The 21,062-nt window shown below is 51.1% G+C and overlaps 8 protein-coding genes across 8 annotated transcripts; 5 read left to right on the forward strand and 3 right to left on the reverse strand.

Annotated features, from left to right (window-relative positions):
- Positions 1 to 534: 534 nt before the first annotated feature.
- J4E85_007071 (uncharacterized protein) lies at positions 535 to 1,090 on the forward strand (the record flags this gene model as incomplete). Its single annotated transcript, XM_051471305.1, has 2 exons — positions 535 to 931; positions 1,029 to 1,090. 2 exons carry the CDS (start codon positions 535 to 537, stop codon positions 1,088 to 1,090), a joined length of 459 nt encoding a protein of 152 aa, XP_051325515.1.
- A 540-nt stretch (positions 1,091 to 1,630) lies between these two features.
- Positions 1,631 to 2,067, forward strand: J4E85_007072 (uncharacterized protein; the record flags this gene model as incomplete). The annotated part of the gene is made up of 2 exons (XM_051471306.1): positions 1,631 to 1,638; positions 1,689 to 2,067. 2 exons carry the CDS (start codon positions 1,631 to 1,633, stop codon positions 2,065 to 2,067), a joined length of 387 nt encoding a protein of 128 aa, XP_051325516.1.
- A 457-nt stretch (positions 2,068 to 2,524) lies between these two features.
- On the reverse strand, positions 2,525 to 3,931 carry J4E85_007073 (uncharacterized protein; the record flags this gene model as incomplete). Its single annotated transcript, XM_051471307.1, has 1 exon — positions 2,525 to 3,931. One exon carries the CDS (start codon positions 3,929 to 3,931, stop codon positions 2,525 to 2,527), a length of 1,407 nt encoding a protein of 468 aa, XP_051325517.1.
- Positions 3,932 to 6,915: 2,984 nt separating this feature from the next.
- Positions 6,916 to 7,631, reverse strand: J4E85_007074 (uncharacterized protein; the record flags this gene model as incomplete). Its single annotated transcript, XM_051471308.1, is given in 2 exon segments — positions 6,916 to 7,015; positions 7,033 to 7,631. The coding sequence occupies 2 exon segments, from the start codon at positions 7,629 to 7,631 to the stop codon at positions 6,916 to 6,918; spliced, it is 699 nt and encodes a 232-aa protein (XP_051325518.1).
- Positions 7,632 to 8,423: 792 nt separating this feature from the next.
- J4E85_007075 (uncharacterized protein) lies at positions 8,424 to 9,168 on the reverse strand (the record flags this gene model as incomplete). The annotated part of the gene is made up of 2 exons (XM_051471309.1): positions 8,424 to 9,023; positions 9,091 to 9,168. The coding sequence occupies 2 exons, from the start codon at positions 9,166 to 9,168 to the stop codon at positions 8,424 to 8,426; spliced, it is 678 nt and encodes a 225-aa protein (XP_051325519.1).
- Positions 9,169 to 9,936: 768 nt separating this feature from the next.
- J4E85_007076 (uncharacterized protein) lies at positions 9,937 to 10,647 on the forward strand (the record flags this gene model as incomplete). Its single annotated transcript, XM_051471310.1, has 1 exon — positions 9,937 to 10,647. The coding sequence occupies one exon, from the start codon at positions 9,937 to 9,939 to the stop codon at positions 10,645 to 10,647; it is 711 nt and encodes a 236-aa protein (XP_051325520.1).
- A 1,018-nt stretch (positions 10,648 to 11,665) lies between these two features.
- J4E85_007077 (uncharacterized protein) lies at positions 11,666 to 12,160 on the forward strand (the record flags this gene model as incomplete). Its single annotated transcript, XM_051471311.1, has 1 exon — positions 11,666 to 12,160. The coding sequence occupies one exon, from the start codon at positions 11,666 to 11,668 to the stop codon at positions 12,158 to 12,160; it is 495 nt and encodes a 164-aa protein (XP_051325521.1).
- An 801-nt stretch (positions 12,161 to 12,961) lies between these two features.
- Positions 12,962 to 14,782, forward strand: J4E85_007078 (uncharacterized protein; the record flags this gene model as incomplete). The annotated part of the gene is made up of 3 exons (XM_051471312.1): positions 12,962 to 12,997; positions 13,098 to 14,283; positions 14,445 to 14,782. 3 exons carry the CDS (start codon positions 12,962 to 12,964, stop codon positions 14,780 to 14,782), a joined length of 1,560 nt encoding a protein of 519 aa, XP_051325522.1.
- Positions 14,783 to 21,062: the final 6,280 nt, after the last annotated feature.

Below are 21,062 nucleotides of genomic sequence, written 5' to 3' on the forward strand. Positions count from 1 at the left end.
GCCTCTGGCTCACCTGCGAAAGTCGAGAACGAGACAGCTTCTCCCGCATCTTGCAACAACGCTACGTTACGATAAGAGCCCATTTGCTGAAAGATCAACAAACAAGAGATACTTCCTAGGTCGTATTCTCTAATTGAATCTAGTGGGAGTTTTGATTCAAGACCGTACTGTGGTAGAGCACCTACCCTCCCACGCCTTCATCAGCTCATTTGCAACTTCTGAGCCTAAGTTCAAGACCGAGTCGCTAGACTGTCACTGCTCTACCTTCAAATTACAACAACGGACAGCGAAGCGATGTATCCAACTAGTCAAACCCAATTTGTGTATGAACCGTTGGTCAATCCAAATTCAGTGCGCTTGCTCAGAGTAATAGCGCCGGACGCCTTTGGTCAGGTCCTCGTTCAGCTGTGGGAAGACACAGAGGGTACAGCATACAGATGCCTTTCGTACACATGGGGAGACCAATCTGAAACCTACCCAATTTGGGTAAATTACCAAGAGGGGCCGAATCCAACTAGGATAAATAACCAAGAAATGCAAGTCGGAAAAGATCTTTATGACTTCCTGGAACTTGCGAGCCATGGCAGTTTCGGTGAATACTTTTGGATCGACGCGCTTTGTATCAATCAGAGCGATGATGTCGAGAAGAGTCTGCAGGTACAGCGGATGGGAGATATCTACAAGAACGCCAAAGAGGTTCTCGTGTGGCTTGGTGATGGCAAAGAGAATCGTATCCGAGACCTTTTTTTGCAGATAGAGCGTGCAGTTTCCGCCTCGGAGAAGACTCGCTATGTGAAGAGGAAAGGTCTCCTAGGTGTTGGGCCGACTGGTTTGAGAAGGTACGGTGACATATGGGTTGCGCTGGACACGGCATCAGCTGTTGGCTCCAACGACGGGTGCTTCAAGGACAGGAATGATCTCTTCGATATCTGTACGACTGATTTGGCAAATCACCCTTACTGGAACCGCGCCTGGACTGTTCAGGAGCTATTATCGGTACGGAGTCCGCAACGGATCTTCCTTTGTAGCGTGGCAAAAACGCGCGCTTTGGAAGAGCTACTGCATCATTGTCAGGATGATCCACGGTTGAGGAGGATTCAGATGCTACTGAAAGGAACCTACTTCCGCCACGGTTCAGCAATCCCCTTCTGGTTCATCTTTTACCAGCTCGGTCGCACGCTGGAATGCCGCGATCCTCGCGATCGCATCTACAGTCTACTCTCTGTGACAGGGCAGGAGAGAATTACAGTCGATTATACTGAGAGCACCTTTGGCTTATTCTTCAGGTCGGCCACCCGTTTTTCAGCGTGGGCCTGTCCGTATCTTTTGACGTTGTTGTGGTATGCGCTCGGAATCACGCGCGAGAGTGTTGAGGACGCTTTCAAGTTTAGCCACGGATTCCAAGTGTCGATTCCTATGCGCGCGACGACTTATGCCCGCGGACTGAATTGGCGAAAGATTTATGCCCGCAGACTGGATTTGCGGAAAAGTTGTTGCCCGCTGGGCGGTTTCACCGATTGGCGTGCTACAATCGAGAACTGTACATCTCGCGATATACTGCTTTGTCCGAGCACAAATGTTGGAGTACCGGGGAGGATCGGTGAAGAAATACCCGATCAAGAGAACATACATGTCGTAGTACGACGTGTATCGAAGAACGATATTTCCCTGTCACTCCATACTCACAGCTTTGGAGTGCTTCCCTACTCCAAGCAGATGGAGCTGTGGTTTGACAAGGATGGGATTGAGAGTAGGATGACCAATTGGAAAGACGCTAAACGGTATGCAGGTCTATGCCGAAGCGACATTAAGTCCAACGACGATGAAAACAAGGATGATGGAATCATGGACTCGTGGAAGTTGAAACCACATTTCACTCTCAAGATGACTCACGAGTACCCGATCGCATGCGTGGATTTCATGGAATCGCAAGGGAAAGAGGCTATCAAGAAGAGTCTCCAGAATCTTGAAAGTGGTCTTAGGAAATATGGCGATGACAGGAAATATAGCGATGACAGCATCCGCGGGATGTTGTCGGCCACAGCGGACTTCGGCACAACCTCGTAGACTAGATGGTACATCCTGCATATATTATGCGACGTGTATGACAAGTCATTACGCGGATAGTGGGCTGAACCCCAAGCAAAGTCAAGCGCTCTTGGTAGGCTTCGAACACATTAGCCGTTGCTCCGCTGCACACCACCGAATCCATGGGTACACCTAGATGTTGGCTTTGTAGTTGTACATAGGCCTTGGGCAGCGAGCGATAAAACTCAAAATCAGATGGGGACATGACTAGCAATGTTCACGGGCCGGAAGGAGTGAGTTTCGCCCCGCTACGCTTGAAGCACTTGTCTGCGGACATCGGCGCGGACCACAGCAAACTTCATTACCGTACAGACTACGTCTCAGGCGATCGCTATCACATGCATTTGCGTGAGTTAACAGGAGGAAACATTCTTATTCATGGTATCGTGCACTGTAAATAGCCATTATCAAATCTTAGACACGCAGTCGAAGCAGTCTATATCGTCAGTTCCGCCAACTTGACATCCACCAACGAAGTTTTCGAACCCGACGCACTATCAACCCTCGAACTCTTCATCAGCGCAACCCCCAACAGCGCATCTTCCATGCCACCGAGCAGACTGGCCGCCTGCTCCTTATCCCAATAGCTCTCGTTGAAGCAGACGCTGAGGACGAGCTGGCCCTCCCAGATCCACGTGTGCACCATCATGCGCATCGTCAGGGTCTCAGCGCCCAGCCAGAAGTCCCTGACTTTGACAAGTCCATCGCCGATGTTCTTGCTGACCTGCTCGTCTACCTCGCCCAGGAAAGCAAAGCGCGGCTGTGGTGATCCGTCCGCTTCGCACTTCTTGACGTACAGCGTCTCTTCGAGGCGCTGGTGGAAGAACGGCGACGACGGGAGGTACGGCGCGTAGCCCGCGGCGTAGACGGGTGCGAGTTGCGAGTAGTAAGAGTCGAAGTCTGTTTCTGGCGAGACGATGACTTCCGTGGTGATGACGCTGGTGTAGCTTGTGGGCGAGTTCTCTGGCGCTGCGCCTTCTGGGATCAGAGTGCGGAGGTTGGAGTGGAACGAAGCCATGAAGCTTCGTGCTTCCTTTGTTTGTGCCAGTTTGGCAACGGAGCTGATGAGGGCGGCGTGTAGAGCGACGTCGATGGCCAGAGCGCGCGTCTCGCAACTATCCATGACGGTCTTGGTGTCGCGCTTGGACAGCTTGACGTAGTGTCGCTGAGTGTAACCCGGTCTCTGCGATTTCATCGTGGGCGTCAGCTCCAGGGCTGGCTTGTGGGGCTCTAGTGCTGCGAGACGGCTCTCAGCTTGCGCTTCAATCTCTGGTGTCTTCTCGTGCCCGATTCCAAGCGTCAACTCCATGCTCGGCGTTAGGTTCTTGGCACACCCGCCAAAGACCAGGTTCGGGTTCATGTTGGCCAGGGACTCGACGAGGTGATTGAGGCAGAAGATTGCGCCGCGGGCGTCGACGCGGTAGTGAGGCGACCAGATCATGACTTCGGATGTGTCGGGAAGGAAGTAGCACATCATCTGTTCGTTCCGTGGAATCCGTCCCAGCAGTTCATCCACAGTCTTGCCCTCTGCGACAGAGAATGTCGCCGAGACCCACAACGCGATGGAGGGTTCGTCTCCGACGCGGTAGATGTATCGACCGTTGTATGGGAATGCGGCAATCTCAGGGTGGTTGTAACGGACTTGTTTCCAGGCCGTCCGCAGGTAGGCAGCAGGGTCTTTGATGTCCGGGTGGAATTCGAGCTTGGCAACGGCGTTCTTGGCCCAGTTGTCGCGGCCGATGGCGTTGGGGACGTTGCGCGTGAGTATGTTGATTCTCTCGAGGTAGGTCTGTGCGCGCTCCCATCGACCTGGTCGGGTCTCTTTCCAGGTAGCGTCCTCCATGATCGTTGAGTGAAGCTCGAGTAAGGGTGAAGAGAGGATGAGTAGTAGTCACGACAAGACTTTGAGCCAACCGATGAGGAGATGTCGAGAGAAGAGTGTAAGCCAAGGTCAGAGTATGAAATAGAGAGGAAGACAAGAGATGATAAGAAGAAATAAGACAGCTCAAGAGTTGGAGGTGGGCAACTGCAGCCGATAGATCTTGCCGCTTTCTGGGGTACGGTCTCACATATATAGTTAAGTGGGCCGCCGTTACAACCGTGGAGTTCAAGCTGCGGATATCGAACGATTCCAGCGGCGTTACGTCGGTGTAGAGATGCGGAAGCGCTAGTCCTGGCGAAGAGGTTCTTTCACCGTTGATACTACACACCTCAGTTGAGCTTGGGCGAAGACAACTTGGGAAGGGCCTTTTCCTGCAGCCACCAAATACACTTGACCTGAGGCATGACCCTTCAGTGGAAGCAATATTCTACGCTTGTGTGCACGGGCGCACTTCGGGTTTCGAGCGCTGCGTGTTCTGGACGAGTCTGGGTCGTGGTGTCGAGACATATAGCCAAGGATGCGGGTCGAGGCGAACGGCCCGCTGCAAGCTACGTCTAACCTTCCCATCGCGCATCGCCGTCGTCATCGTTGCTTTTTGTTCGCGTAGAGGTCTCTCAATTCATCGCTGTATAACAGGAATACTTTTGTTGATAATAGGACATGAGCCTGCATCGTGTATGTCGAGGGTTCACCGTAAGCCCGATCATAGTCTCATACCTAGAGTGACCTAGACGTCGTTAGCGTATCCATGTCAAACTTTACCGGAATCTTCGCACTAATAAACCGGAATTTCTTCACGATCTGTGGAAATCGATTTTGTGCGACAGATCGTAGGCTGAAGAGGGTTTGTAGAGAAGGGTCGTCAAAGTCAGAGTATTAGCAGTACACCATCGGAGTACTATATCCGTGCGCGAGGTCGAATGAGCCGTCGTGCGCAACGCGCTACTCGACGCTCTCGAGGATTTGTAAGTATGTGGTAATGCTTTCAGTAAGTACAATCCAGAGAGATGCCAGAGAAGGACGTAAAGTACAGTCAAGGGTTTGCAACAAGGTATTTACGATGACGGGGAGAAAGAGTAGCAAGAGGAAGAAGAGTGTGGTCGTGTGTGGTACAGAATTAGGACATCAATAAGGTTCGACAGGCGCCAACACGGTGGTGAGGCGTGAGCATCGACGTCATAGCGTCGATGGGAACGGCTAGCGGCTCCTTGAAACACTGTCATTATCGATAGCGGCAACGCCGACGTGAGCACCAACAACCCAACGAGTGCACCACCTACGTACATCGCACATCGAGACTCATACCTGGGCCGACACAGAAATGATATACGAATGCGAAGTCAGCGACCGCCGTCATCCTGTTCGCGCCGCAACACCCCTCATACCCGCACTGACCCCAGGGACTGGACTACGGGCCCCATACTCCACGGTCCAGTACTAGTCGCCATGGTCTGCAACAGTGTCTAATGGCCTCCACAACATATCGTGATGGCCGGCAATGCCGAACCTTTTCTCCATCGGACATTCCAAGACCAGGGGCCTGAACTATGCTCTGCGCGCTGCCCAAGACACATCCGCAGGACACATCGCTTCCAAGTCTCGGGCACTTACCCATGGTTCAACCCAAAAGAACTGACCACTCGACTCCATATCCGCCCTACACACCGGTTCCCAACGAAGCAGAGGTTCTACGCTCCTAAAATCTTGGCCGGGTTGCCTGGTGCCGAGGTATCGCAAACGAAATGGCAGCATTCATCACATCACATATCTAAGTTCCTATCATCGCCGATGCGCATCTGCGTGCCTCGTCAACTACCGTGGCCTCATCGATCAACACCAACCGCTGCCTTCTGACTACGTTCCAGCGCATCTATTGACACACATTGACAACGGCATAGACGCGGATACGACCACACCGGTGTGCGCAATGTAACCTGCACCTGGATACTGATGTCACCCAGAGCATGACGAACCGTTCTCCTTCGGCACGATGCACTCCCGTATACCGCCACGAACTTCCCCCAGAACGCGCGATCGAACATGCGCCACGGTGCACGACAGGAAGACAACGTCATAATATAACTGGACAACATGTGTGTGGAGACGTTAGTTGGTATCCTACGATGCTATCTGGGTATAGCGAACAGTAGAGCATGACACTGTAATCTCTACATGGAGTACGGAACCGCACTCGTTGAGTCGTTGCTGCTCACGTCGGGCCTGTCGCTATCGATGAGGATTATGCTCCCCATCTTCACGTTGTCGCATGTACATTGCAAACCGCAATGGTCGGCAGCTCGTGCCCTATTGTGTATTTCCCGAGCAGGAGGTTCGGTCTTCACATGGTTGCAATCTCGACGCGTACATCAACTCCAGCAGCCATGCCGGCCATCGCGTTCGCGTATCAAGCACCCCGGCTGACTGCAAAAAACTCGATTAGTCCTACATACACCTCCCGGTTGAAACATCACGTAGGCATCGGCACAGGATCAGAAGAGTTACGCACGATGTGTAATTCTAGCGTACATGGCCGGGCTTGTCCAATATGTTGGGACTACTGAATATCCTTGTGCTGCCGTAGAGAGTGATGAGAGCGGGTGCAGCTGCATCCCCTGTGGCAAAACACTCAACAGAGTGACTTGGCCATGTCAAACAAGCGCCGATCTCTCGCGCGCGCCACCGAGAACGTGATGTTCATCCTCTGCGATCGAAAGTGGTTCGCCATCATCTTCAGAATACCTTTGTGGGCGTCTGCGCGCGCTGCTGTGTACACGGTCCTGAGTTCGCGCTTCATCCCGACACTCAGAGCTCGCCGTATAGTGTCTTTCGCGGCCAATCTCTCGTACTCTGTGTAGTTACAGAATGGATCACCGAGCTTATATATTCGCTTATGAAGCGGCCCCAGTGGGTGGTTCAGGATTCGAATGCGAATCTCGCAGGTCTTCCTAACCGCCATTCTTCTCAAAGTCTGTTTGACAAACTTGTGCAAGTGCTTGGTCTTGCACTTGGTCTGCGCACTTGAAGCCCTCATATTCCCGTTTTGTACTTGCTGCCGTACATACGTGTCATTGTACCACGATGCGATCTTCAAGCTAACATATTTGACCGCAGTACCGTGCTTTTGTGGTCCATCCAGGTACGTACGCAGTTGTTTGCCGGCGAGATGAAAGGTATCCGAGAGCGCGACGTACACCGGGTCTATCTCAGCGCGCGTCGGGCCGAGAATAATTTTGGGCGCAAGCTCATCGTTGACCTTTTGTAGAGGCTTCTGTACCGCGGGATGCTTCACTTCTTCGTATATAGTCTTGTTGAGTTGAAGGAGTGCGGTTGGCATCCGACATACTTCCCAGCTGCAGATGCACGGCTCGGGGAAGACGGGATCGTAGACGATGGCGGACAGGTAGTTGTAGATTTGGCAGCGCAGTTCGGTCGGCAGGGCCATGAATGGAGAGGACGCTGTACCATCCATCGTAGCTGTGGATGGTCGTGAGCTTGGATAGAGGGGCTGTTTGCGCTTTCTCTTCTTGATGTTGCCGTTGACGGGTATCTCATCGCCGGCCGGCTTATTCAGAGGATGTGTGCGTGTAGAGGCGCCGCCTGCCCTAACTTTCTTAGCAGGCTTTGCAGTCGTGATTGCTTCGCTCTTTCGCTTCGGAGGCATCGCGGCGGTATAGGGCAAGGTTCCTCGTGCGCCGTGTCGCCAGGCGTCGGTATGAGCTCGGTTTGATCCTGGAATGTTAAGTGTGTGGTCAAGGACCGGTGACGGAAGACGAAAGACGAAGATGCGATTATCATCTGCTTTCTGAAAATTTGCTGTTTCGTTTAGGTGGTTCACCCGTTCCAAGTTGCTCAATGCTGACCAATGTAGCACCCACGATACCTTGCTGTGGTCTGGACGTACCGTCCATGGGCAAAATTCAGCACCAATGAGTTGCGCGAGATGTCAAATATGATTCTACCATGCAACAAGATCCACACAAAACCGACATCGTTGCCAACACCAAGTACTTCCCTGCCACCGGCATCCCTATCCCCAAATCAGAATGGTAAGTCGAATATCTCGACGGAGAATGCGAGTACATCATTCCTGAGATAGCCGGGTATCACTAAAGCGAATGAGGCGCTTTTCATGTCGAAACGCATCACATGCGATGAAACTTTAGCAACAGGAGCGTATCTGGCTGATAATAAAGAGACGTGTATAATGTAGACTGTATGAATGGCATTCTCTGCGTACGTGATTCTGAATTCATCGAGTTGGCGTTGCAAGCATATTCCATCTCCTGTAACACCAACTCGACGAAATCGGGATTACGTTCGCAGTGCTTAATTGGATGCCAAGAAGAAGTCCTGAACGGTATGGAATATGGGCGCGTCGCCGTCAGAGATGATCTCATGGAGTTGAGGATGCTACACCACGAAGGACGCCTTCGCATCAAAAACTCTGTAGTCTTTAATGCTTCTTCGCGTCCTTCTCTTTCTTCTTCTCCGCGATCAGCGCATTCAGCCTGAAGAACGACGTGAACCCTTCAACGAAACACGTGCCCACCCACTTCCACCATACCGCATCAAGAAACGTGCACCCGTGTTTTGCAAGCTTCCTCGCCATGATGATCGCTTCAACCATGTGGATAGGTACCATGATGGCCCAAACCGTGAAGCCGATTCGAGCGACGAAGCTCGCGAAGCCTGGCACAAGATACAACACGGTGTCGTAAAGAGGCGATCCAGACTGCCAGTTTGCCGGCCGCGGCAGCAAGAGCAGGGCAAGAACGCATTGCATAAAGTTCCACAGATGAGCAGGACGCATGTACGCAGGAACGAACTTCGTGATGGCGATGTCACTTCGGCCCAGGGTCTGGAGAGCGTCTTTGTCCATTTGAACAAGCCGCTCGCGAGCCTCGCGCATGGCCTTCATCGGTGGGTCGAAGGCAATGACAGCTTGTTGCCCACCACAGCTCAAGACCATCTGGTTCAGATCAACGTCGACCATCTGAGCCGAGCGACTCTGCATCATGGACTTGGAAGCGTACGCTTCGGCATACCGGCGTATCTATGGTCAAGATTAGGGCTGGAACTCGATTTCGACATCAACGGTGCATGAAGTGGGTGGCGCGTACGGAGTCGTGGTGGTCTGCATTCATGTGCTTGATGATCCGCTGCTTTGCGGCTGCATCTGCAGCTTCTGGGGATGTCATGCTGGAAAGGTAGTATGCTGGTGCTCAATTGACTGGTTGCTCGCGTTGAGCTCTGGTCGAGGCACGTATGGAATTGCCGTCGTCACGATACCCGCCAGACCGGCGCAATTCGGGCCGGCCATCGGGGAAGATCTGGTGCGCCCCGCGATTGCGTCTTCCCAACGATCGCTAGCACAACGCTCATGATATCGAATTTATCGCGGGATTCTTTCGACGCTGCGCTACCTCAGATCTATTGTGCGCGCTATGAAGTCTCCCGCACCCTATGGGTAAACGTTCCGCCAGACCACTGATCGAGGCCTCGCCCGTGCCACAGCATGTCCCAAAACGTTGATGTCAAGCGCATTCAGCTGACGCGTTGCTTGATGCGCGCGCCAATGACCAGCAAGCGAGACCAGAGACACACGAGCTCGCAACGCATCGGGTTGAGCGGAACAGCTAGACCGTCGCAAGCTGCAAGCACGATTTCGGATCTAAAATAATCAGGTTGGCAGCGCGCAGGGATGGGGTCAAGTTTTGGGACGCTGGCGGTGGGGTGGATGTGGGTGCCACATGGTGCGTCAGACTGCATGACGGGTGGCTCGAGTGCGGCAGGGGTAGCAGGTACCTTGAAGCTTCAAACCGGTTCCTGTTCCCAGGCCGCTTTTCTCTTATTAACGAATTGCGCCGCGGCTCTGGACTCGCAACAATTTCCGAAGCACCTTCAGCTCGTCACGCATCACCCGTCTAACTACTTCCCACCCACACAAGAACCACCCAAACAGCACCATGGCGGACACCGTTGAAGAGACCAAGCAGTCTGTCTCCGGAGAGGGAAACGCGGATGCCAACGCCTCGGTAGGCGCAAAGGGCAGTGCGGAATCATCGAGTAAGAAAACCGAAAGGAAGACGCCGAAGAAGCTGGGCGGAAAGAAGCCTCAACAGCAGCCCACTCCTGACGCCACTCCTGCCCCCGAAAGCGATGGCGAAGGGAAAGCTGAGCAAGAGGACGCAGAATCCAAGAAGCAAACCAACGGCGGCGACGCTGACAACGAGTCCGACGAACCCCAACAAGAAAAGTCAAAGTCGCAATCGAGACGCCGCCAGTCGCGTGGCCGTGGCCGACGGGGCGCAGACTCCGGTGCCGAGTCTGATGCGCGATCCGACGTGTCCCAATCTGGAGGCCGTCGCAACCGCCAGCGCCAAAAGAAGGGCGGCAAGGGCGGAGGTCCGCTAGACGACATCACTGAGAACGTCCCTGGAGGCGATGCAGTCGGTGGAGCCGGCGAAATGGTTCAAAACACTGCCGGCAACGCCGTCAACCAAGTTGGAGACACCGCTGGCAAGGCCCTCGGAGGTCTCACTGGCGGCGGCGGCGGTGAAGAGGAGGGTGGAAAGGACGGAGGTGAGCAGCTGAGGCTGCGTCTGGAACTCAACCTCGACATTGAGATCCAGTTGAAGGCCAAGATCCACGGTGATCTCACGCTTGGATTGCTGTAAGTCGAGCCTGCAGTCATTTATCACCGAAGCCAAATGCTAACTTTGCGCAGTAACTAGACGATGGCCGAGGATGAATGCACGAAACGCATCGATTGTTATATTGGGAGATCATAATGGCGTTTGGTTTGGAGTTTTGCATGTAGTGTTACGATACGTATTGCAGTATAATACGACACAATGAACAACTTGCACCACCATTTATTGCTGAATCATTGCGCTGGCATACTGATGGCGTTGGTGTTTCTGTAATCTCATCCATCTTCGTCATGATCATCGGAGCGTCAGGGGGTGTCTCTACTACGCGTGCTATTACCAGGCCCTGTAATAATACCCCAATAACCGAGAGCGCATGCGACGTCAACTCATTGAGCATGAAGTAAGCTATCCGAGCCTGCGTCTAAACTTGACAACTATTATGCCCAGGATCGAGTATTGCACAGCCGTTGCCCGCGAGATCAACGGTCCGCGTTAAGCGATCGGCGGGCGGACTAGCCACTCGCGTGGGCGCGAGACTGGTTGTGCTTCGCCATCGCTGCGCGCGTCGTCAGCATGTGTGCAATTGTCGGGCGACTTGCAAAGACGCGCGCAGATGCATCGTCTTGACATACGTCACGCAGCGGCTGTCAACCCGATTGGGAACGCAATGGCTGGTGTCGCTCGATGTGGGCCTGACGTCATCCGTAGCGAGCCTGAAACGGTGAGACGGTACGACGGATGAAAAGACAGGGGTGCAAGCTTGCGGCGGCGGCGTCCTTGCTTTGGGGGCTACAGAGGACCAGGCCGTTGCGAGTAATCTTGTTTTTGGAGTGGAGCTGCCCGTACCAGTCGTGGCGTGCGTAGGCGTGTAGTAGCTCCGCTTGCTGCTCGACCTTGCTGACTTCACATCTTGCTCGCATCCATCGCCGTTACCTCGCCACCTCTGCGCAATCCTCCACCCCCTTCACGCAGACAATCCCCATCTAGAACAGCCTCCTCCAACCGCCCGAGGCCTTGCATGATAGCAAGGATACCCGACGACATGGCCGACAAGGACTCCGACTATGAGAACCAGCCGCACGAGCGGTCGACGATGCAGCAGGAGAAGGCTGTGAACAAGGCCAAGCAGGACAAGCGCGAGGCGGGCCTACAATCCGCCCGGTCGCGCTCCTCGTCGCGCCGCGCCCGCCGCAACCGCATCGAAGAAGACAAGAAGAACGGCAAATACATGCACACGACGTCGCTGGAAGCCCTCGAGGAAGCCGACGCAAACGGCGATCTCCAGAAGATGGGCATGTTCGAGCGTATCGGCCCGGACAGCACATCCATGGACGGGCCCGTCACATATGCCCGCGCCATGCGAGGCGAGATCCCCATGCGCGGCACCGACCCCAACCAGCCCTACCGCATGGAGCCGCAGCAAAAGGGCAGCGAGCTCAAGGACCAGGACGGCCTGAAGCTGACGCTCGAGGCGAATTTGGAGATCGAGATTGAACTCAAAGCGAGCATCCGCGGCGATTTGACTTTGAGCTTGTAGTAAGTCGACCCCTGCCTTCGCCCTTTCGCTTACATCGAGCCTATACATGACTGTACGAGCGAGCGAAGGCGACCAAGTGTCTCTAGAAGATGAGCATGGACGAGTGCTAATTGGCATCACGCAGCCAATAACACAACTATCGTTGCCCTCTTCCTTCGAATGACATTGTTCGCGTTCCCGCTCGCCGTGCAGTCCGGGCCTCGACCACCACCCCTCCTATCCTCCCCCCTCGTCTTTTCTTCTTCGCCAGCGTCCTGGCGAGACACCTAGTAACTGAACTTAACAGCGAATAGTGCTTGATGGATGTTGCATTCCCCCTCGTTCCACGACCGTCACGAACCCGCCCCGCAGCTGGCGCCGACCGCGAACAACGGGGCAGCGTTATATGGGGATACATGTTTGAGCGTTTAGGAGTTACACTGGTTGCTTTGTAGGGGCTCGGATAGCATGCGACAATAAAAGAATCCATAATGACCATCCATTTTTCTGGCGAGGCGGTCGCATTCCATGCTGTGCATACTTTGGTACCCAATGCAGGCTGCGCCGTGTCGCTCCGAGCAGCTTGTCAGCGCCCGCAGCCTGCAGATGCCCAGTGCCATCCGGCATATTGCGACAGACTGACATGCGCAGGGCAGACGCTCGAATGAATATCGTGAGGCTGACAAACCTCCTGATTACCGGTAGATTTGCCATTGCGCTGGCCGCGAGAGGGCTTCCTGGACCCTCGCAGCATACGTAAAACTGACCAGCGACCAGCGGGCAGAGCCAATAAACCGCTGTGTCATGCCTCTCCACACCGAAATGTCTGGTAACGAGAGCCACAATGGCGAGGGTCTCGTATGCGCGCAACCCGCAATATTGCGCGACTGACAGCTTCACACCACATCTCATACACGTACCGACCACTAACCAAGCTTATACGAGAAGCCTCTTCCAGCAATCAATCCTGCATCTCGGCAACAAGCGTATCCTCTCTCTTCCAAATACCCAGCTCGCCGAAGACACAATGGGTGCGTTCAGCGCGTTCGTTACCCGCCGGATGGATCCCGAGGCCGCAGAGAATAGCGGCCTGCGGAGATGGCGCAGACGTGCCAATACGGTCGCAGGAGGTAAGTTCCTTCCGTGTGGGAAGACTTGGAAGGGCAGTGATGCTGACATGGCGTCGCGCAAAGGTCAGGACGGCCACGATGTCAAGGAAACCTGGGTCAAGCGCGCGGCGAAGGGTCTCTGGGGACGTGTCCACAACCGTGACGGTCGATCAAAGGATGCGGAGGCGACTGGGAGTGCGTTGAGGCTCGAGTCGGACAACAACCTTTCTACGAGAGTGAGAGCACAGCTGCTGATCTCTGCCCCTGTGGCTTCACCGATACCTGCACAGTACACGCAGGAAGAACAGCGTCCTGAGACCGAATCGTTCTCTCCTATAGCCGGCATGGTCTCCTCCCCAACAACCATTATCACCACCCACTTCGGAAGCCCACTGACACGAGTTCCTCACCATACATATACGCGAAGTCTCACACCTGACCTGATCCCGGCTTCCGCAAGCCCCCGGATCTCGGAGGTCTCTACCGCCATCGAGTCGCACTCGGGTCCCGATTTATCTGTTGATCCATATAGCGAGCTCATCAACAGCATCGAACGATTTCAATTCGCTCTACTTGTGGACTCCAACACCATTAACAACATATGCGGCGACATACGAGATGTGCTTGAGATAGCTAGCAATAACTTGCTCACTGTCGGATGCGACCTACAAAGGCTGCTTGTCATCTGGCGTAAGATCACCAACAACGCAGCGAACGTTGCTGCACTTGAGGTGCTAGACCCGTGTGCCCTTTTAAGCAAGAAGCACGTCGCGAAAGCTTGCGTAGACATGAAGAAAGGACTTCAGTCCTATCGCGACTGGGTGGACATCGCGGCTCGCAACAAGAGGATAGCCCAATCTCTGAACGCGGTCAGTCATGAGTGGTGCGCAGCCTTGAACGACAAGATGGAAGCGCTGGATGTGCTCGAAGCGCTGGACTTTGACGATGTTGCTGCTCAGGTGGAGCTTGTCATGGGGAAGTGCTTTGATGCTGGGCAGGAAGTCGCGACTCCAGGTGGACCAACTGCACCTGCCAGTATGACTAACACGTCGCTGCCTAGCGCCATCTCTAGATGCCGCCGCACTTCGCCTTCACTGAGTAAGCGGCTGTTCACCTCACTGTCGCGACCGCGACGTAGTTCGACCACATCGCAAGCAAGCCCACGGGCCTCGCAACCAACATCGCGATACTCGCAGTTATGCCAGTCGCCTACACCTACGCCATCACCCTCACCAGCCTCGGTGCAATACGGGAGCCAGCCAACTCCGGCCGTTGGAAGCGCCTCCGGTCATGTTCAGCCTGCAACAGCCAGCTTGAGGTCGACTGTGTCTACCACAAATGCGCCCAGCTATGCCCGGCCGACGAAAGCAAGCCTGGGATGGTGCCAAGCGACAGCCAGCAACAGCAAGACTGCATCCGGAGTCGCGTCAGCATCTCAGTCGCACCGTCCGGTTTCCGCAACCCACGGTCTCCGGGCGACTCGGATACAAATCCAGGGAACCCCAAACGACGAGCACAGGGGCCCCTCACCTGATCTCGAACACGCTCCGCCCGTCCCACCCAAGTCCATCAAGAGACTGATACCCAGGGCGTCCTTCCCGTTGCCCGCTCACCTACGCTCGGACTCAGCCCTCTCTCTATCGCTGAATGACGTGGCCACTACCCGGCGTAGTACCTGCTCTTCAATCTATACTAACAGCAAACTTCCCGTAAAGACCAATGGCACGAGCAATCCGGGGTTCCTTAGAACTGCTATAGCTGATGCGCAGACCGAGCATGACGCGAACACGCCCCGCGTACCTACACCGCGACCTATGCGCGACAAGCTCGCCGTCGGCGTCGATCACGGTCGGGATCCCAGCCCCAACACGCATGATATTGCGGTCAGAATGGATGAGATACGCGCGAGGATGAGCCGGATGACGGCGGACATGAAGGCAAGGAAGGTGGAAAGAGAGAAGAACCTCTCGACACAAGATGGACCGACGGAAGCTAGAGATGATGCGCACGCCCAGGAAGGCTAATGAGGATAGAGATACACCAGACACCAGACGTCATTATGGGCAGCGAACACCAATGAAGTGAACGTCTCCGCGCCTACCAATCTCGCATCCCATTCACCGATCGCGCCCCGGCGTCCTCGCAATCAAACCCGAATGTGCAAACATCCTACCAATTTCGCCTATATCAAGTGTTAAGCTTGGAGGACGCCAGAAGGTGCGATGTCTTAGAGTCGCCAAATCGCACGGCAGCTACGTTGGCCTTGGCTTACACAAGAGCCTTCCATGCGTTGTGAAAGGATGCTAATCATCTTCATCCATGCAGCCAGCATTCACGCGCTTCTCATTCGACGGACTTCGCATGGCTGGATAGCTCTTTTCTACATCGTCTTCACAAGCGTCTCGATCTCACGGCCCGATCCTCTGCTGCACCTCGTCGCACCGGACCCAATATGGTGGCGCATCCGCGGTGACCTATAAGAGCGTAATTTTAGGCTGCTGTACCCATAATGTGACTTTACTTTCCAGTCATACTGGACCCGACATGGCTGACCCTGCCCGACCACCTGTCCGCCACGCGCTTCGACCCTCACGGCTGGGTCGCCGAAGAAATGGCTTTCCCGAGATGATCTGCAACAACCGCCTCATCGCAGTCATGATCCACCTAGCAAAGCCCCGAATCACTGGATATGCGGAAAGCAGTGGTATTGACATATTAGAGGCGCAGGTGTCGACTCGAGCACGCACGCACGCTGCAGCAACTCAAAGAATCACTACCGCATTACTATTCGCGTCAACTGGCGTGATGTTATGTTGCCCAGAATATACGAGACTATGCCAAGACGTTCGTGTCACTCCTCGTGAACAGCAGCATCTACACTGACCGCTACTCGTAAAGCAATCCGTGTCCCCGCTCCACGTCTGCTTGTCCAAAGACCCATTCGAGGTGCGACGGCAACTGAACGGCCACACCGCTGACGAATGCTCGCTTGGCAAGTATGCAGGGTTCGTAGCACAATATGCAGCTCAGTTCCGATATCACCGATAATACGCTTCAAGGCGCGCGGCATCGGTACAAACCTCCAGGAGTTCACAAGCACTCAGCGAGACCTTACAACCCTTCGAGCTCGACATATGAGTTGACTAGAGCATCCGAAAGCAACCTGGCATTCTTCCAGGAAAACCGACCCTCAACATGCCTCTCCAGAAGCCTCATCCTCAGGTTCAATCGCTCAAAGTTCAGCATCGAACCAGCCTACAACAGTTACAGGAAAGACGCCGCACGCTCCATAGCATCAGCGAACTCAATGCGATTGACCTTGCGACGCCTGAGTTCCCACCCTTTGCTGCTGCAATACAGATGCTGCCGCGAGACCGGGAACGCGTCCCCAAAGCGGGCAAGAATGCTGAGACGGCTATAAAACAACCAAGTCGATACCGACGATTGTCGAGCTCGGAATGCTCTCAAATCGAAGTCACGGCTCCTGCATCGCTTTCGCATTCTTCAGTAAGCCACCAAGAACGGTACGAACACAGTCTTTCTGACAGAGGGATGAATCTGGAGGAGGAAGACTGGACCGCCAGACGAGACCACCCCGGCTTGTGTTACAGAGGAGCAGTAACATTGCGGGAACGCCGCCGTCAATCCCTGCAACACATGCCGCAAGATGGAAGTTATCCCAGAATGGAGACAAGATCAGTGCGATCTGCCTCACGGCTCAATCTTCGATCATATTCCAGTCATCCTCAGCTACTCGCCAACGGCCATTCATTGAGCGATTTGTTATCTTCCTCGTCGTCAAGCGGCACTCTTGACCGCCGATCCAGCGTTGGAACCATGAACAGCCAGTCACGTCCCTGGTCGCATAGTCTTGAGGCTAGTGATGTGTACACAGGTGCCGGGTTCTTCGATTGCGCCGCACAAGGAACGAACTCTGACTCAATCGATAAACCGTTCAATGCAGCCGAACTTCCACTCATCCCCGTCGGCTTGCACTCGAAGCTGAGATATCGCCAAATACCCACCCCGGCCCATGGGAACCGCCCGCGACCGAACTCAGCAGGCCCGATGCAGCTGGAACTGACAGCACCTTCGGCATCGCTGCCTACCCAGCGCATTGCTCATGGTGACCCGTCACGACAGAACCGGAGACGCAGCATATCTCGCTCCGCTCAGCAGCATCACCAAGGCGAATTGCGAAGAGCGCGTTCGGAGTCACTTACTGCACTCAAAGCTGCGCAATCGGGGTCGTGCGGCCAGCAGCGTACATCGTCCTCGCGCCTCAATATTTCACCGATTGAAGACGCTCTATCCCAGCATACGCACCGCTCATCCCTCCATCGTCATGCGCAGCCGGGTATATATCACGGGCCTCCGCCGCAGTACGTTTCGCCGCCCCCACTGGCTCGCCACCCCGACATAGCTGTGGCCGCACATCGAAGTAGCCCTGGAGTCGGACAGCGCGCGATACCGACGCGCGAAAGCCTGTCGCAGTGGAACTCGGAACGTGAAGAAGCGAAGATGGGTCTCGGCGACATGCATCGCGCAGACATGAAGGAGAGAGTGCGACGCGCAAACGAGTTGGAGCTGGAGAAAGAGCAGGAGCTAGTACACTTGGAGAAGAAAGCGAGTGGTGTGCCGCAAAAGAGCGCACGAGGCTGCTTCGGCGCAGTGCTACGTCTGTTCAAAATTGGTTCAAGATGATGATGACTGCAGTCTTGCTATTGCGTAGATTGAGGTTATCTTGGGGGGTGAACCGGTACAGGTAACGGAAGAACCTGGCCTTTCGATGTTGGTATTCCCCGCATCAGCCGCGCAGGACACATGGAAATAACGTACAGAGACTGTCGCGCCTCAGTCGACGAGCACTACTTCCGGCAGCGTGCAAGTCGCCCTGTGCGCTCATCATGTCTGCCAGGGTTCATTGTCTCTCGTCACGAAGACCAATAGTCTGCTCCCACGCAATGGCGGAATAGCCCTGTTCTTCTCGCAGATGTCCTGATCACCCTGATTGGTCACATACTTCCACAATAGCTTGGCTGTACATTGCCGCACGACCAGGCAACAGACGGGGTGACCGGTAGAGGTTCATAAAATCGCTGAAATGCGAATTGACGAGAGTCTCACAACCAGACACAACTTAAGCTAGACGTCGCATCAAGTGATTATAGCACAGCATGCCTTCTCAGATCACGTCTTTTGCTTTACTTGTCGTTCACACAAAACTTAGTCTTGCGCAGCCTATTACTCGCCCGGAGAACTTGGAGACATTGCAAAGTCCGCCCGCATCGAACCCACTATCCAAATCATGGTCGAAGGAGGCCATTCTCACCTTGGTCGGCGTCATTGCAGCATTATCCTGCTTCGCCATCGGTCTCGCATGGCCGAGCATCAGCAAACGTTTACACGATGTTCAGAACAGTGAGTCCCGCGGCTTTGCATCTTGGTACATCGGGCTAACGTCTCAGACAATCGGGCCGGTAGTGCGCAACCCCGCGCGACGGAGCGGGATGACGAAGCGAGGAGATACAGGGAGTGGCTGGAGTTCAACGAGTGGCGCGAGAGTGGGGCAATAAGGGCATGACGATTGAGGAATGTTTACAGGGCTGTTTAGGAATACAGTTTTCGTGTTGTAACCGGAGGATTAAGCTAGCAGCGTCTGTAGTATCCGGCTAGCTAAATTTTAAGTATCCTTTACTTATTACAGCTAAACCTTAGATTATACTACTTCTAAGAATACGCAACTAGGTTAATTCTCTTCTTCTAAATATAATAGTAGAATTAACAACTAGCTACTTTAATTATATACTTAGAGTATTATATAGGTAGCGTTATAAGCTATATATAGGCTTATTCTCTTAGATTACTAAATTTATAAACTAATTAATACCTAACGTATATACTTATCTTATCTAAAAAGTTTATATTTAAATACTACTAACTATAAGACCTACGTTAGCTATAGCGCGCACTTAATTTATAATTAGTATCTAGATTCTCTACTATATAGGCTCTACTAGAGAATATTATAACTTAGATAATATTAATACGTACACTATTATATACTTCTAATTAAATATTCTAGATATAATTTTTAGTATAATCTAGGTATTCTACACTATAATATAGCGCTTGTAACGCCTATATAATAGTAGACTTATACTCTATAATAAGTGTATTATAAGTTAAAATTATATTACTAGTAAGATACTATATTATAGAAATAGAGAGCTATATAGATAGAGTTTTAAAGTTTCTTACCTAATACTATACTAGGCCTAATTAGGTAGAGGTTATAGATTTAATCTATAATACTACTTTCTCTCTCTTTTAAAGTAGTTCTATTACTCTATAAGCTTTTTTTATCTAATTCTTTTAGTTAGTATATTATAATAGTAATATTATATCTAAATACTATTACTAAATCTATTTATAAAAAAGATGTCTATTTTATAAAAGCTATATAAGCTAAAGTATCTTCTATATACTTTCTCTAGTTATTACCTATTACTATTCTCTACTTATATAGTTATTATTTAGACCTAATAGTATTATTTATAGTACTTAAGTAGCTTTATAGAAAATAGTAGATATTAGCTAGATTAGTAGATTATAGAATAGTTTATAATAGTTAGTTTACCTTAGACATAGCCTCTCTTATAGCTTATTCTATTATACTATTATAGATTTAGTTACTTTTATCTTAATACTAGTTTAGTAGAATTATATTCTTAAGTTAATATTATATAATAAAGTATAACTAGGTTCTATTATTAGAGGTAGTATATAAAGGTAAGCTATAGTCTCTCTAATATAGTAGTTTATATAGTATAAGTACTATAATAGATTAAGTATTATATACTAAGATAATATATAGAGGTAGCTTTTTTAAGTACGTAAGTAATAGATTATATTAGAGTATTATATAACTACTTATAATATAATAGTTTACGTAGCTATAGTTAGCTTTAGTTATTATTCTAATAAAGCGCTATTATTAAGAGATTCTACTTATCTATTAGTGTACTAAACTATTTATAAAGTTCTAGCTTACTATAGTAGTAATAGTAGAACTTAGTAACTAAGTTAGTAGAGTCTATAAAATTTATATAAGATTTCTAGAAAGAGTTATTAGACTTTTTAGAATAATTAGCCTATTATATATAATATTATAATAGTTCTTTAGTATTACTAAGGCTAGAGTTTTTCTTACGCTTATTTAGATAACTATTAAGAATAGCTTTAATAGTATAGTTAGTATTATTATTAATATTAGAGTCTATAAGTTTAATAGGCTCTTTAGAGTCTTAGACCTAGCTAGATAGTAGATTACTATTAATATAATAGAGTAGCTATAGATAGAAGATATTATATATATATATACTAGGTATAAGCACTACTTTATATACTATATTATTAATAATATATATAATTAAAAAAAGTTTCTAGTTTTTAAAGTTAAGTAATTAATTAAAGTATATTATTCTAAGATTATAGAAGTTAACTATAACTCTATTACTAATATTAAACTATAGCGTAGAGATATAATAATTATTTATATATTTAGCTTACTTTATCTATATCTAGATAATCTACTACTATAAGTAGTTACGCAGCTTTTTAAAACATTTAGTAAACTTATCTATATTAATATAATTATAATATACTAAAGTAGTAAGCTATATATCTAATATCTAAGCTAGTTCTATTTCTAATCTAGAGACGTATTTTTTAGTAGTAGTAAAAGCTAATATATCTATACTAGTATTAATAGCTACGTTAGCCTTAAACTTAGCTATTAGTAGTAGTAGAGT

This window comes from Alternaria conjuncta, assembly GCF_024043145.1.
Source record: "Alternaria conjuncta strain BMP 0040 chromosome Unknown scaffold_9, whole genome shotgun sequence".
Lineage (NCBI taxonomy): Eukaryota > Fungi > Ascomycota > Dothideomycetes > Pleosporales > Pleosporaceae > Alternaria > Alternaria conjuncta.